This window comes from Nelusetta ayraudi, unplaced genomic scaffold, assembly GCF_046127955.1.
Source record: "Nelusetta ayraudi isolate G7.1 ecotype Tasmania unplaced genomic scaffold, CSIRO-AGI_Nayr_v1 ptg000135l, whole genome shotgun sequence".
In the NCBI taxonomy this organism is placed as follows: domain Eukaryota; kingdom Metazoa; phylum Chordata; class Actinopteri; order Tetraodontiformes; family Monacanthidae; genus Nelusetta; species Nelusetta ayraudi.
Window position 1 is genome coordinate 14,755,001 of NW_027466185.1, and position 14,024 is coordinate 14,769,024.

General features: G+C 52.1%; 1 protein-coding gene and 1 long non-coding RNA gene across 2 annotated transcripts in view; both read right to left on the reverse strand.

Moving 5' to 3' along the window:
* vps45 (vacuolar protein sorting 45 homolog) overlaps nt 1-1,452 on the reverse strand; it is a 4,917-nt gene extending 3,465 nt beyond the window's left edge. Inside the window, exons 1-5 of the mRNA XM_076011367.1 lie at nt 1,180-1,452; nt 903-1,037; nt 753-813; nt 556-635; nt 411-479 (exon numbers count right to left, since the gene is read on the reverse strand). Coding sequence (XP_075867482.1) covers nt 411-479; nt 556-635; nt 753-813; nt 903-1,037; nt 1,180-1,272 — 438 coding nt within the window. The 5' untranslated portion in view covers nt 1,273-1,452. The remainder of the gene's footprint in view (nt 1-410; nt 480-555; nt 636-752; nt 814-902; nt 1,038-1,179) is intronic.
* A 7,663-nt stretch (nt 1,453-9,115) lies between these two features.
* On the reverse strand, nt 9,116-11,645 carry LOC142877076 (uncharacterized). The gene is made up of 3 exons (XR_012923778.1): nt 11,529-11,645; nt 9,397-9,416; nt 9,116-9,366 (listed from the first exon to the last, which is right to left on the reverse strand). It is a non-coding gene; the product is annotated as an uncharacterized LOC142877076 (long non-coding RNA).
* Between the last annotated feature and the right edge of the window lie 2,379 nt (nt 11,646-14,024).

Sequence of the window (14,024 nt, forward strand, 5' to 3'; positions counted from 1 at the left end):
CTGCTAAGCATCCTGGGATCCTGGGAAGTCAGCTGAAATGGCGGCATCTATTGGCAAAGACACAACGTATAAATTTAAGTATTCAAATTTCACATAAAATATTACGTTTTTACTGTGGGGTTTGGTTGGATGGCAATCCAATGGTTAGCTTGATTCTATAAAAACGTCACTTCTGGGGTTGGCCAGCAGTAGGGGACAGTGGTGAAGCAACCAGGAAATATGCAGAAGGCTAGACCGTCCCATGTGGTTACCGGGGAGGCGGGGTTTAAGAACTAATTAGTTCAGTCCTCCGAAGGACCCGGCCGACGGAGGACCCAGCCGAAAAAGGATGCAGACCCTGAATTGAGACACAGCCACAGATAGACAGGCAGACAGAACACACAAAGATAGACAAACAGACACTGTCTCACCCTGGAGACGGCCGGCAGGTTGAGGGAGAACAGGTGAGGGTTCACCGCCACGAAGTCCCCATAGAACTCCTGCAGGTGACACACACACACACTTGGTGATGTCATCAAGGTTGGCGGCGCTGCGCTCGGTCACATGACTGCTCACCTGGACCTCAGCTACCACTTCCTGTTCGTCGGCCTCAGCCAGAGCCTTGATTTCACTCTTACTGATGACGTTACTGAAGTCTGGAACGAACACACACACACACACACACACACACACACACACACACACACACATCAGAAAAGCACATACACACAGTGGTGATGATGTCACTAAGCCCCACCCAGCACCTCTCTTACAGATGAAGTAGACGCTATATTTTGGCCTCCGCAGCTCCTGGATCAAATGTTCCACGTTCTCCTGCAGAGCAGAGCAGACACCAGAGGTCACATCAACACCGTCCAGGACCAAGCACAGCCAGGCCAGAGGCCAGGGGTCAGGGGTTATACCTTTGTGGGCCTGAGGAAGCAGATGGCCTTGAGGTGCTTCATGGTGTCTCTGTTGGTGGAGTCAATGCGTTCGAAGAGGTAGACCTCCTTCTGGAGGATCTCTGACTGGGTGTAGACCACACTCACCATACTAGTCTGACACACACACACACACACACACACACACACACACACACACACACACACACACACACACACACACACACACACACAATCGGGTGAGACTGGGTCTCCGGCCTGGTGGGCTGCCTGGTGGTCAGCGGGGCTCCGGACTCACCGTGTCACGGTCCATCAGCAGAACCTTCATCCCGGCTCCGCTGTTCTCGATCATCTTGGTGACGTAATGCTTGACGGCGAGTGTCACGTTCATGTTGTCGGCGGTGGCAGAAACAATCCAAGAGCCCGGTCCAGACTGCAAAGCGGCGGATCAGCCGAGCTGCTGCTAACAACAACTAATACTACTTCCGGGTTCGCTGACGTCAACAACAGACTCACTCGAACAGCGCATGCGCAGTGACACCAGTCCGCCGCCTTCCACCGGAGTGATGTTCGTGACTCTTATCACATATCAGTAATATTATTTTTATTTTTATTTCTTAAAATCGATTCCAGAACCACTTGTCACAGCAGGTGAAGACCGTAAATGGGAATGTTTTTAAGATTAAATATATATATTAAATTTTAAAAACAAAAAACAAAACCAAACGTCATCCAGTATCTCACTGAAGTAATTACATGAACATTTGGCCATGTGTGGTCTTTTATAAATTAATAAAACAGTGAAAGCATGTTTAAAATATATTTTTTTTTAAAAAAACGATGGTCTGTAGTGAACGACAGCAAAGATAAAGTGCTGACTAGCGATTACAGCTCTGAAATGAGGCCACTTGAACTACGTTTTAAACTATTAAAACTCGCTCCACTTCACGACCACCAACAAGGGGGTCTCGGCCGAGCGGCTACCGCACAAACCCGCCCAGTTCTGCCGAACAAACCGGTAAAATTGGTTCGACAATCAATGTGAAGCTGCTGGAGGTAGTTTTAGCAAACTTAAACTTTAAGTTTGCCGATAGCTAGCTACCCCGAGTCCCTGAAATCAGATCGATTCCCCTGATCACTTCCTGATCAGTCTGAAGCACAAAACTTTTCATCAAGCGGCGTGATTTTCACAGTTTAGCAACATGCTAACACTTAGCATGTGTGCACCAGAGCGCTCCTCACGCACACACAAGAGTGTGTTTGCGACTTTTGTGCTTATTTTTGCGCGTGTTCTGTCCGTGAGAAGTCTCGTTCACGAGACAACCGGCGTCGTTTTTCTTTCTTACATGAAAACACAGAACGGCGCGGTTCGTCTTCAAAATCCCTCCGCCCTGCACAGCGACCTACTTCATGACGAAAGAATGGCGGAAGGATACCGAGCAGCCTCCATGTTGCACACAGCCGCCCCGGACGCCGTGCGAGCGCGAGAGAAGTGGCAGTATTAGCCTAGCCGCGGTGCTAACACTCTCACTCAGGGTTTTTTTTGAAAAGTGCAACCCTTTGACGTTTACTTTTCCACGGAATAAGCGTTAGTTTTATAAATAAAAGGTTCGGACGAGGTAAGAAAACATCGCTTGGAGCGTTTTCATACTATTATCAGGCAGAGTGAGTGGATTCTCTGAATAGCAGCTAGGCTAGCTGCTGCTGCTAGCAGACGGCAGCCAAAAGAAGTTTGCTCCTCCGCAGTTCAACAGCAGAAACAGCAGGAAATAGTGCGTGTCGGTCAGCGAAGTGGCCCCGCTGCTTCATACTAGTTGTCACTAAATCAATGTCAGGTGTGTTTGTGTGCTGCAATGCCGGAAGTCGCTGTGGAAGTTGATGAAAACAGCTGGTTAGCTCTTAGCATGCACGCTGACTGCGGGTGGTTCCCACGTTGTTGGTTTTTTTTTTTGTTTGTTTGTTTGTTTTTAGCTGCATTTTAATATAAACCTTATTCATCAAAAGAGATTTAAAGCAATGCCGTGTTTCAGTGTGTTTTGGAATGATAATGAATAAATATATATCTTGAAAAAAAAAAAGAAAAAAAAAAGACCAGCAGAGTTTTTAGAGCTCTTGTTCATTAGTGTCTTGTTTGTGGTGGATGTCGCTGCTGGTTGAGGTCTTGACAGCGGTTTTGGCATGGGTTGCTATTTAAATGGCGGCTGCAGCTCCAGGTAGTTTGAAGGTATCACTCAGAGCAGGGAGTCCAACTCAAACACTCAGTGAGTCTAAAAATGTCAAACTGGGACAAAGTCTCGGTCCATTAATATTGATTGAACTATTCTTCCTCTATATAGAAGAGTGAACCGTCTTATATGGAGCCAAACAAGCTGAATATGGATCAGCGCAAAGCTTCATACTAGACAATCAATAACTTCATATAGCACACATGCAAAATGAAAAAACTCATAAAAATAAACCAAATCTCAATAAAAAAAAAATCATATGGCTCTTTTTTATTTGCAGCCTTCTGATTTAAATTGAACAGGAACCTTTTCCCACGAGCTGAGAATGCATTTCAAAACAAAATAACAGCAATAAACCAATAAAGTAATAATATCATTCAATCAACACCCTGTCCTGAGTGAGCAGCACTGCATTCTGCGATTTGTAGTATTAGCAGCTACATGTGCTGTAAAATAGCAGCGAGGCAAATATGCGGCGGTGCTGCGGCTGCAGCCAGCGGTGGAGATGGAGGTGATCGCGCTCAGGTCCCGGTTCCGTCTCGCTGGCCGTGCGGAAGTGCTGCCATCACGAGGTCAACAGAAAATTTGCAAAGTCAGCTTTTTTGATTAAACACCAATTGGCTTGCCACAATGAACATGTTTTCAGAGACCAGCCGCAGGCTACTTAAAATCAGTTGGTGGGCCACATTTGGCCCGCGGGCCGGACTTTGGACATGTCTGCTCTATAATATTGTCCTTGTTCATCATTAAAATTGGCCAACTGGACTGGGGGCGCTGTCCATCTCCTGGAGGCTGACATTTGCACAGACACAGTAGTAACAGGGTTTTTCTGTTGTTTTTAACCAATAAACTGTAAAGGTGGGTTAGAGCTCAGCAGGATGAATGATTGGATGATGGATGTCTGCAGCTGTGAGTACATGAAGCTGGACCTGAAGGGTTGAAGTGTTGTTCACTCAGTCAGTCATCACACACAACACAACACAATATCAAGGAAAACAATCAGGAGTCACTCTGGGAAACCAAACAGAAGAGTCGCTGTTGTGATGTCATCAGCAGCAGTGGTGCCGCACCCGAGTGCCAAGCAGGGAGGCAATGGAGACCATTTTTTCAGTCTTTGGTATAACCCAGCTTGGGATCAAACCCACAACCTACCAGTCTCAGGGCGGACACTCTACCATTAGACCATTGAGCTGGTAATATAATTTAAACGATAAAGGAAGAAGGAGGAAGAAGTTGATGGTGTTCTGCTCTGATGTCTTCTCCTCAGCTGATGGAGGAGGTGCAGCTCCACCAGGAGCCTGCTGACCTGTGGATGGAGTGTGAGGAGGGGGAGGAGGAGGAGGTGGAGGATCAGCAGCAGCAGCAGCAGGGGGAGGAGGAGCAGCAGCTGAGGTTCATCTCCATGCACACTGGTCCAGCAGAGGAGCTCAGCTTCAGCCAGAGTTCCTCAGTGAAGGTAACCAGTGTCACCTGAGACCCCTGAGAGAGAGAGGGGGGACCTTCTCACCACTGTGTGTGTGTGCGTGCATGTGTGCGTGTGTGTGTGTGTGTTCTCAGTGTGCGGCAGCTCCTCCAGCTTTCAAAGTCAATGGTTCCCTGATCCAACAACTGCCCCCTACAGGTGAGTTGACCCCAGGACACTGTCCTCACCCTCAACTGTGAGGAGAGGGTGAGGCGCCCTCACCTGTCCTGACCTGTCTCTCTTGTGCTCAGGTTTGCAGCTGCAGCTCTCCTTCCATCCTGGAGGTTCCTCCAGTGGTTTCACCAGGATCCTGCTCCCCGACACTCTCACCTCCTCCTCCTCCTCCCCTCCAGGAGTCCCAACACCACCACCACCTCCTCCTGCTGCTGGTGCTGCTCCTCCACCCACTCCTGTCATCATAGGTGAGCACAGCACCACCTGTTGGCAGCGTCAGCTTCCTCCAGTGTGTCTGACATGTGCCTGTTGTCCAGGTGTGGTCTCAGGTGAAGCAGCTCACAGAGTCCTGACCAACCACAGTAAGGCCACGCCCCTCCACCAGGCTCCGCCCCCCCTGACCAGACCTGCTGCTCCTCACAGGCTTCTGCTGAAAGGTCTCCAGCAGAGTGTGTGTGTGTATATGTGTGTGTGACTATGACTGACTGTGTGCGGGTGCGTGTGTGTGTTTGTGTGTAACTGTGACTGACTGTGTGTATGCATGCATGTATGTATGTGTGTGTGTGCCCCCCAGGTCAGATGAAGACCTCTTCCTCCTCCTCTCCTCCTCCTGCCTGCTCCACCTGCTCCTCCTCATACAAGCTGGTCCCGGAGCTGCGAGGCTTCCTGTGTGTGAGTACACACACACACACACACACACACAGTACCGTGGTGGGCCCGTGATGTCACAGCCTGACCCTCCCCCACTAAATTGCCCCCACCCCAGCTGTGCAGCCCCATCATCACTCAGAGTCTGAGGAACCTGAGGAGGAGGAGCAGGAAGAAGAGGAGGTCTAGGGAACCCCGGCCAGCCAGGACTGGACCAGGACCAGGGATTGGACCACGACCAGGGCTAGGACCAAGTCCAGGACCTGGACTAGGTCAAGGGCTAAGTCCAGGACCAAAACTAGGACAAGGACCAGGAGCAGGACCAGAGCAGGTTGCTACTGCTCACCGGCTCCCCCTGGTGGAGAAGCAGCAGACAGGACTCAGCTTCCCAGCATCCTCTGCTGCTTCCTGCATGTCTCCCAAGGACTTCCTGTCAGAGGGCGTCCAGCAGGAAGAGCAGGGGGAGCAGCAGGAAGAGCAGCAGGAAGAGCAGCAGGAGGAGCGCCCCCGACTGGAGCCCCCGCAGAGCAAACTGGTCATCATGGTGGAGGACTTCTACTATGGCTCCGCCCCCGGACAGGAGCCAGCCAATCAGACAGCAGGAGCCAAGAAGAAGAGACACCAGGGGCCGTATAGCTGCATCTACTGTCCAGAGACACTGAGCAACAACATCCAGTGAGACACACACACACACACACACTGGGCAACAACATCCAGTGAGACACACACACACACACTGGGCAACAACATCCAGTGAGACGCACACACACACTGGGCAACAACATCCAGTGAGACACACACACACACACACTGGGCAACAACATCCAGTGAGACACACACACACACACTGGGCAACAACATCCAGTGAGACGCACACACACACTGGGCAACAACATCCAGTAAGACACACACACACACTGGGCAACAACATCCAGTGAGACGCACACACACACACTGGGCAACAACATCCAGTGTGACGCACACACGCACACACGCGCACACACACACACACACACACACACACACGCACTGAGCAACAACATCCAGTGAGACACACACACACACTGGGCAACAACATCCAGTGAGACACACACACACACACTGGGCAACAACATCCAGTGAGACACACACACACACTGGGCAACAACATCCAGTGTGACGCACACACACACACACACGCACTGAGCAACAACATCCAGTGAGACACACACACGCACTGGGCAACAACCTCCAGTGAGACACACAGACACACTGAGACACACACATACTGATAATTACACATCAGAAACACACACAAACATACACACTCTCACACATGCACACAGACACTCACAGAAATACACACACAAACACAGGCACGCACGGTAACTAATCATTATAAATGTAAGACTTGCATAAAGTAATTGATGATGATGGTGTGTCACTTTATCTCTCTCTCTCCCTCCCCCTCCCAGGCTGATGAGTCACATGCTGGGTCATGTGACCAGCCAGGACTCCCAGCATGCCTCTGTTCCCTCCTGCAGCCACTGCTTCCGTCCCTTCCTGTCCTCCTTCAAGCTGCAGCGCCACCTGGAGGCCGTGCACAGCCCTAGGTCAGAGGTTACAGGTCAGGAGCTGTCCCCCCCACACCCCCTCTCTGTGATGTCATCAGTGATGTCACGCCCTGCCGTGTGTGTGTGTGTGTGTGTGTGTGTGTGTGTGTGTGTGTGTGTGTGTGTGTGTGTGTGTGTGTGCGCACACAGCGGCCCAGTGTCAGATCTGTGAGCTGGCCTTCGACAGTGAGCCGACTTTCCTCCGACACATGAAGGTCACACACAAGCCAGGAGAGATGCCCTACGCCTGCCAGGTGAACACACACTCACTCACTCACTCACACTCTCACACACACACACACACCTGTATAGATAACAAACGTGCTCAGTGATGCTTATAAATTTTAGACTTGCATAAAGTAAATGATGAGGTGTGTCTCTCTCTCTCTCTCTCTCTCTCTCTCTCTCTCTCTCTCTCTCTCTCTCTCTCTCTCTCTCTCTCTCTCTCTCTCCAGGTGTGTGGGTTCCGCTCGTCCTTCCACTCTCAGGTGTCTTCTCACTTTGAGCAGTGTCACAGTGCCACTGGTCTGCTGCTGTGTCTCTACTGTCTGAGAGTGCTGAGCAGCAGCAGCTGCTACCAGCAGCACGTGGCCCGCCACCAGGTAGGACCCCGCCCTCTCGTCTGGACCTCACCTGGACCTTCTCCTCACCCCCCCTCCCCTCATCCCCTCTCAGAGGAAGCAGGTGTTCAGCTGTGGGAAGTGCCGCCTACACTTCCTGTTTGTGCGAGAGCGTCTGGAGCACCAGCGGCTGCACCATGGGACCCACGTCAGACCTCCCCAGCTGAGCAGGCTTAAACCCGGGACCAAGGTAGGCCCCCTGGACTCCCAGTACCACCCAGTCACACCTAGTCCCATCCAGTCACACTTGGTCCCACCTGGGACCAAGGTAGGCCCCCTGGATCCCCAGTCCCACCCAGTCACACCTAGTCCCACCTGGGACCAAGTTAGGCCCCCTGGACCCCCAGTACCACCCAGTACCACCCAGTCCCACCTGGGACCAAGGTAGACCCATGGACATCCAGTCCCACCTGAGACACACTCAGCCTAGGATTCGCCCACGCATTGACTGTGCCCCACCCACTCTGACATGGACACGCCCTCTCACAGGCCAGGCCCCGCCCACTCAGCTACCTGTGCTGTGCTCCCTGCAGGTGACAGTGAGGACCTACTCAGTGGTAGGCGGGGCCGAACACAGGAAGAGCTTGAAGAGGCCAGAGCCATGTAAGGTGAGTGAGGGGTGACAGGGTCAACAACCTCCTGCTCCTCCTCCTCAGTGAGGGGGGGTGGAACTGCACGTGCTCAGTGAGGTCACAGTGTTTCCTCTGAGGTTAGGTCGTGGACGTGGACCCGCCCCCTCACACACAGGAAGTGAGGTCAGGACGGCTGGTGCAGAGCCTGGGCCCTCTGCTGGCCAAGCTGGACCATGACAGGTAGGAACCACAGGAAGCACTGGACCCACTGGACTCAGTCAACAGGGGGACACTGCTCCCCCTGCTGACTGAGTCCAGTCACTGCACCCTGCTGACACTGTCTATTTCTCACCCTCCTCGCCCCTCCCCCTCCAGTGCTCCTCAGCAGTGTGTGGAGTGTCATTCCAGGGTCCTAGACTTCTCCTCTCACTTCCCCTCTTTGGTCCGCTGCTCCGTCTGCCGCTTCCTCACCTGCTGCTCCACATCCTACGCCAACCACATGATCAAGTGAGCCCTGCCCCCCGCAGCCGCCCAGTTAGCTGCTGCACCACTAGCATCCTGCTAACTGTGTGTGTGTGTGTGTGTGTGTGTGTGTGTGTGTGTGTGTGTGTGTGTGTGTGTGTGTGTGTGTGTGTGTGTGTGTGTGTGTGTGTGTAGTAATCATGCCACCTACAGACCCAAGTCTCACTTCCGCAGTGTGTTCCAGTCTGAACCCAGGTGAGTGGACCAGAAACACGCCCAGGGCCAGGACCAATTTTATCTATACCACAGCAGCTACAGCAGGACTTGCATTATTGTGTCTGTGTCTGTGTCTGTGTATGTGTGTCAGGCTGTCCCAGTGCCCCCTGCTGTGTGTGACGTGTTCACTGACCACCCGCCGTGGGGACCTGATGGCCAATCACCTGGCAGAGCAGCCAGATCACCGCTGCCTCCTGCTGTCCAGCTCAGGTACGGCACACACAGGTGTGTGTTAGTGCTAACGATGCTAACGCTAACTAGGTGACCTGAAGATGTCTCTCTCGCTCTCAGAGTACAACCTCAGTCAGACGTCCCCCCCGCAGGACGACAGGTGAGCCACTGACCTGGTCTCACCTGCTTTCTCCTGGTGGCTCCTGGTCTCTCTTGGCCTCTCTTGGCCTCTCCTGGTCTCTCCTGGTGGCTCTGGGTGTCTCCTGGTCTCTCCTGGTCTCTCCTGGTCTCTCCTGGGGGCTCTTGGTCTCACCTTGTCTCTCCTGTTCTCTCCTGGGGCCTCATCCTCATGCATAAAAACGTGTGTGGTGTTCATCCTAAAACCTGACGTACGTTCAAATCCAGAAAACTACGTTAGACCAAAAAAATCTGGATGTTCAAAATGTTGCGAATGCACAAATCCATGCACGTTTCCTTTGAACATCCCAATCATCGTGGAATAGATCACACATGATCGCTCCTCCTTCGGAACGCCTCCATATACATATGCGTATTGATCGAAATAACTTAGCAGATTGGAATGTCCTTCATTCTGCAATTGATTTCAGCATGAAAAAGAAAAACTTCATTGACTATAAGCTGGAAACACTTGGAAACGAAGTAGAAACTCGGAAAAATATGTAAATATCTCCGCAGACAGAGTAATTAATGGGTTTCTTCATCATGTCTCCGTTCTCCGCTGCGCTACGTCAGTCCGCAGCGTCATCAGCCGCTTCTTCCAAAGGAAACCACAGTCACCCAGGTCGATTAAACAAAAGCATATTAGAATCGACATGATGTGCAAAATGCAAAATGTAGTATTGGCTTCCATTGAGTCATTTTACATGTCACCAACGTGGATCGTACTATAAATGCCACATCAGAGCGCTGGCGAAAAACAAGTAACTAAACATTACGCACGTCTTTAATTGACGTACTTGGGACAGCTTAACACACAAAGAAATTCAGGGTCTTAAAAAAAAAAACTTCTAAATTTGTAGTTTGACCCAACAAAGAACAGCTCTGTCTTATTTAAAATCACAGGCAGTGAATGAATGGCAGTCCGAAGAAATGAGACACGTGATGTCAGTGCACGTCCATCAAGTTTTGATTTGTTTTTTATTTATTTTTAAAGGAAAAACAACATTGTGAAGATGTTTCAAATAAAGCTGACAGCTACATGAGATGAATTATTGGCAGCTTTTGTTATCATATGGGCAACAACAATTGCCTCTTTTTTGTTCAGAGACAAAATATTGGCATAAAAACACAGTGTTTCAGAATTCCAGGCAGTAATATAAAACCAAATACAAATAAAATATAAAACCAAACAAATCGAAAATAAGTTTGGCCTTTATTAATCTCTTCACATAGTCTTTTAGTTTTGTCAGGGGATTCATCGAGACAATTACTTCACTTTTTAGTCACCAAAGAGTCAACCATCGCGCACCATGCCAGCTGGAGACCGGCTTCACTCAATCATTTGTTGAAGACAGCATCTCTCGCCGCAATATTAATAGCTACATGCGTGCACCACTGATGATGAGTGAAATGGGAAAAAATTAAATGCTTTCGGTTGACGTATTTTTTATTGTGTGATGGCACCCTTATGGAAATGTCTGTGCAGTCGATAGCTCCGATTACGTTTGGAAATCAGCCTCTCGCTGCAAGTTGTGCTTTAATGTCCTGATTAACTGCCGGGAATTTGATCTTCCTGGTTGACACAACAAGGATGATTCCGTGCCACACAGCTGGCTGGTTGGACTGAGGGTCAACTGGTACCGGTGTGTCTCTCTTTGGAAGAAACCCCAGCGTGGTCAGCAGCTGTTGGCACCGCGGCTACTTGTCGCACGGTGTTCTGAATGGCTGCGGCTCGGAGCATTTTTTTTTTTACTTTACGATGTCAACCGGACCGGCGGTCCCAGCTTCACGTTACTTGTATACCTCGTTGTGTAGCGACGGAGGACTTCTTCCTTTTTCGTCCTCTCTATTCTTTTTCTCCTTCTTCTTCATCGTCTTCTTGACTGAGTGGACGTAGCTTTGGCGTAAGGCCGCCCCCCACAGTCTGAAGACGTAACTGCACTTAAGGTGTGTCCCATTTCTAAGCCCTTACACTTATTTTTGAAGGCCAAGATTGAGGGCCAAAGATTGAGGGTTAAGGGCGAGGGTTGAGATTGAGGAGTTAAGGGAGGAATTGGAATTGGCCCTAAGTGTCGCCAACGGACCAACATGGGTAGAAATGTTCGTACGCAAGTTAAAGACTCGACGTGAAGCACCGCACATTTCCACGGTCAAATACATTTTTATGAATCCGAACGTGAACGTGGAAATGGGCGTATGACAAGTTTTTGTGCGTACCTTTTATACATGAGGCCCCTGGTTTCTCCTGGTCTCTCCTGTTCTCACCTGGTTTCTCCTGGTCTCTCCGGTCGCCCCTAGAACATCTCACCTCTTGGCCCCTCCCCTCCACAGTCACCTGATCCCAGGGGGCGGAGCCTTTGTCCCCATCCACCTGCTGCTACCCCGTGGAGGCTCCGCCCAGCTGTCCGTCAAGCCCCTCCTCCCCCTGCCCCCCCAAAGCCCCATCCCCCCAGCGATGCGGGTCCAAGTCCTGGGGCCCCACCCACTTCCTGAGCAGGTAACCTGCCTTGTGATTTTTCACAGCACTGCACTGAGTTGGTCAGCTGACTGGTTGCTGATGATGTCATGTGTACGCCTCCCCCAGGTCCAGGCCCCACCCCTCTCTACCCCCCAGCTCTGGGTCCTGGTCCTGGCTCTGACCCTGGGCCCCCGCCAGGCCTGCCGGCAGTGTGGCATAGCCCCGCCCACCCTGCGCTCCTGGTTGGCCCAGCTGCAGGAGGGGGCGGGGCCCTTGGCCATCAGGGGGTGTGGCCTGCCCAGGGGAGTGTGGCCCTGGAGGACAGGCCGACTGGCCCAGTGGCTGCTGGTCCAGCGGGAGCAGCAGCAGCAGGGGGGTCCAGACGTCCTGCTACAGGTGGCCCGGACCCTCCTCGGGGGCCGCAGCTCGTTGAACCACCAGCTGGCCTGGACCGCCCACTTCCTGCTGAGGCACGACCTGGCCCTGGACTCCCTGGAGACCCTGGACCCCCTGGACTCCCAGCAACCCCCCGAGCTGGACCCCCACCAGACCCCCAACCTGGACCCCCTTGATCCCCAGCAGAGCCCCAACCTGGACCCCCAGGCCCTGGACCTCCTGCAGCCCTCCGGCCTGGCCAGCAGGGGGCACCTGCCTAGGACCGTCCTGGACAGAAGCCGCGCCTTCATCCATCTGCTGGATGCACAGGTAGGTTTTGACCAGGACCACGCCCAGCTGGTTCCCCCCTTGAGGTCACATGACCTTCCAAAGCCCTAGTAGTTGGGGTTGAGTCCCACATGGTAGCTCCCTACTGGCACCACACAGTCACTACACTGAGACTATGTTTTAATTACTGTTCACTGTATAGCCACTCAAGCATATCCCACAATGCATCAGTACTAGTTGTAGTACAGCCAATAGGGTCACTGGGCCAGTGGCAGTATATCCCACCATGCATTGCATTTCTCACTCTGACGCTGAGGTAGAAAAGACCAGTGTTGGTTTTAATGTGGGTGATGAACAGTTTAATATGAACTGACCACTGAATGAGGGTTGGACTGAAGGAGCTCTCAGTTCACTTAATACTGTGTTCAGGTGGACATTCATTTATACAGTGTGTGTGTGTGTGTGTGTGTGTGTGTGTGTGTGTGTGTGTGTGTGTGTGTGTGTGTGTGTGTGTGTGTGTAGGTGCGGACTCGTCCTCACCACCTGCTGGCCTGCATGGCTGAGATGTCGGTGTGGGTGGATATGGTCCAGTTTTCCCAGCAGGACCCCGCTGCCCTGCGGCTGACTGGTTCCCCTGGTGAGGCACCCTTGTTCTCGCTGGTTCTGTCGGGTCTGGCTGACGGAACCTTCCTCCCGCCGCTGCTCTTCTTCTGTGGTTCGCTGCCGCCACTTCCTCACGGCTTCCCAGAGAACATCCTGCTGGAGGCCCGGCCCAAGGGCCTGGGAGACCAGGACCTGCACAGCACCTGGATCCACAGGGTGGGTGAGCCCATGGGGCGGGGCTTAGAGCGGGGCGTAGCCGACTGGTGGGGCCACAGTGGGTTGTAAAGTGTGACAGAGGAGTTGGATGGAGTGATTTGGTGCCGGTTTGAAAATGGCCCCCGGGCCGTAGTTTTCCCCTGCTTGACCTCGAGGCTGAGGTGGTGGAGGGCCATAGATAGATGGATGGAAAGTTGATTCTTCCCTGGAGGGAATTCCCTCAGAGAAGTTTGGCTTTCAGTTGGAGCAGCATCAGTCAAATCAGACACCAAATGAAGTCCGCTAGGTGGAGAAACACTCAAGACCAGACCAGACCTCCTCCCCACTGCAGGGCTGAACACTCTTCTAGGTCGTGGGACACTGTGTTAGCCTGTTAGCGTTAGCAACCTGTCACTCAACAGGCTCCTGTGCTAGCTGATGACCATGTGCAGAGGGAGGCTGCTACTGTCCACAGTGTCCAACAACTTGTCTAGTGCACTCTGGTTGGCCACTGCCACCACAGAGTCCAGCTTCTGCGTGCCCTGACACTGACACTGACACTGACACTGACTCTGACCCTGACCCTGACACTGACACTGACCCTGACCCTAGAGGTGTTACTGCACCAGTTCAGCAGGGTCACTCACTCACAGTGGTCTCTCAGCTGAGGAACCAGAACCCTCTCTGCTGCATCACCTGCAGTCAGGTGACTTCCTCTCACTTCCTGTGTGTTGTGGACAGGTGTGGAGCCCCCACATGGCCTCCCAGCAGGACTCTACGCTACTGCTGCTGGATGTCCACCGAGGCCACCTTACAGAGGAGTTCAGGAGCAACTTCACCTC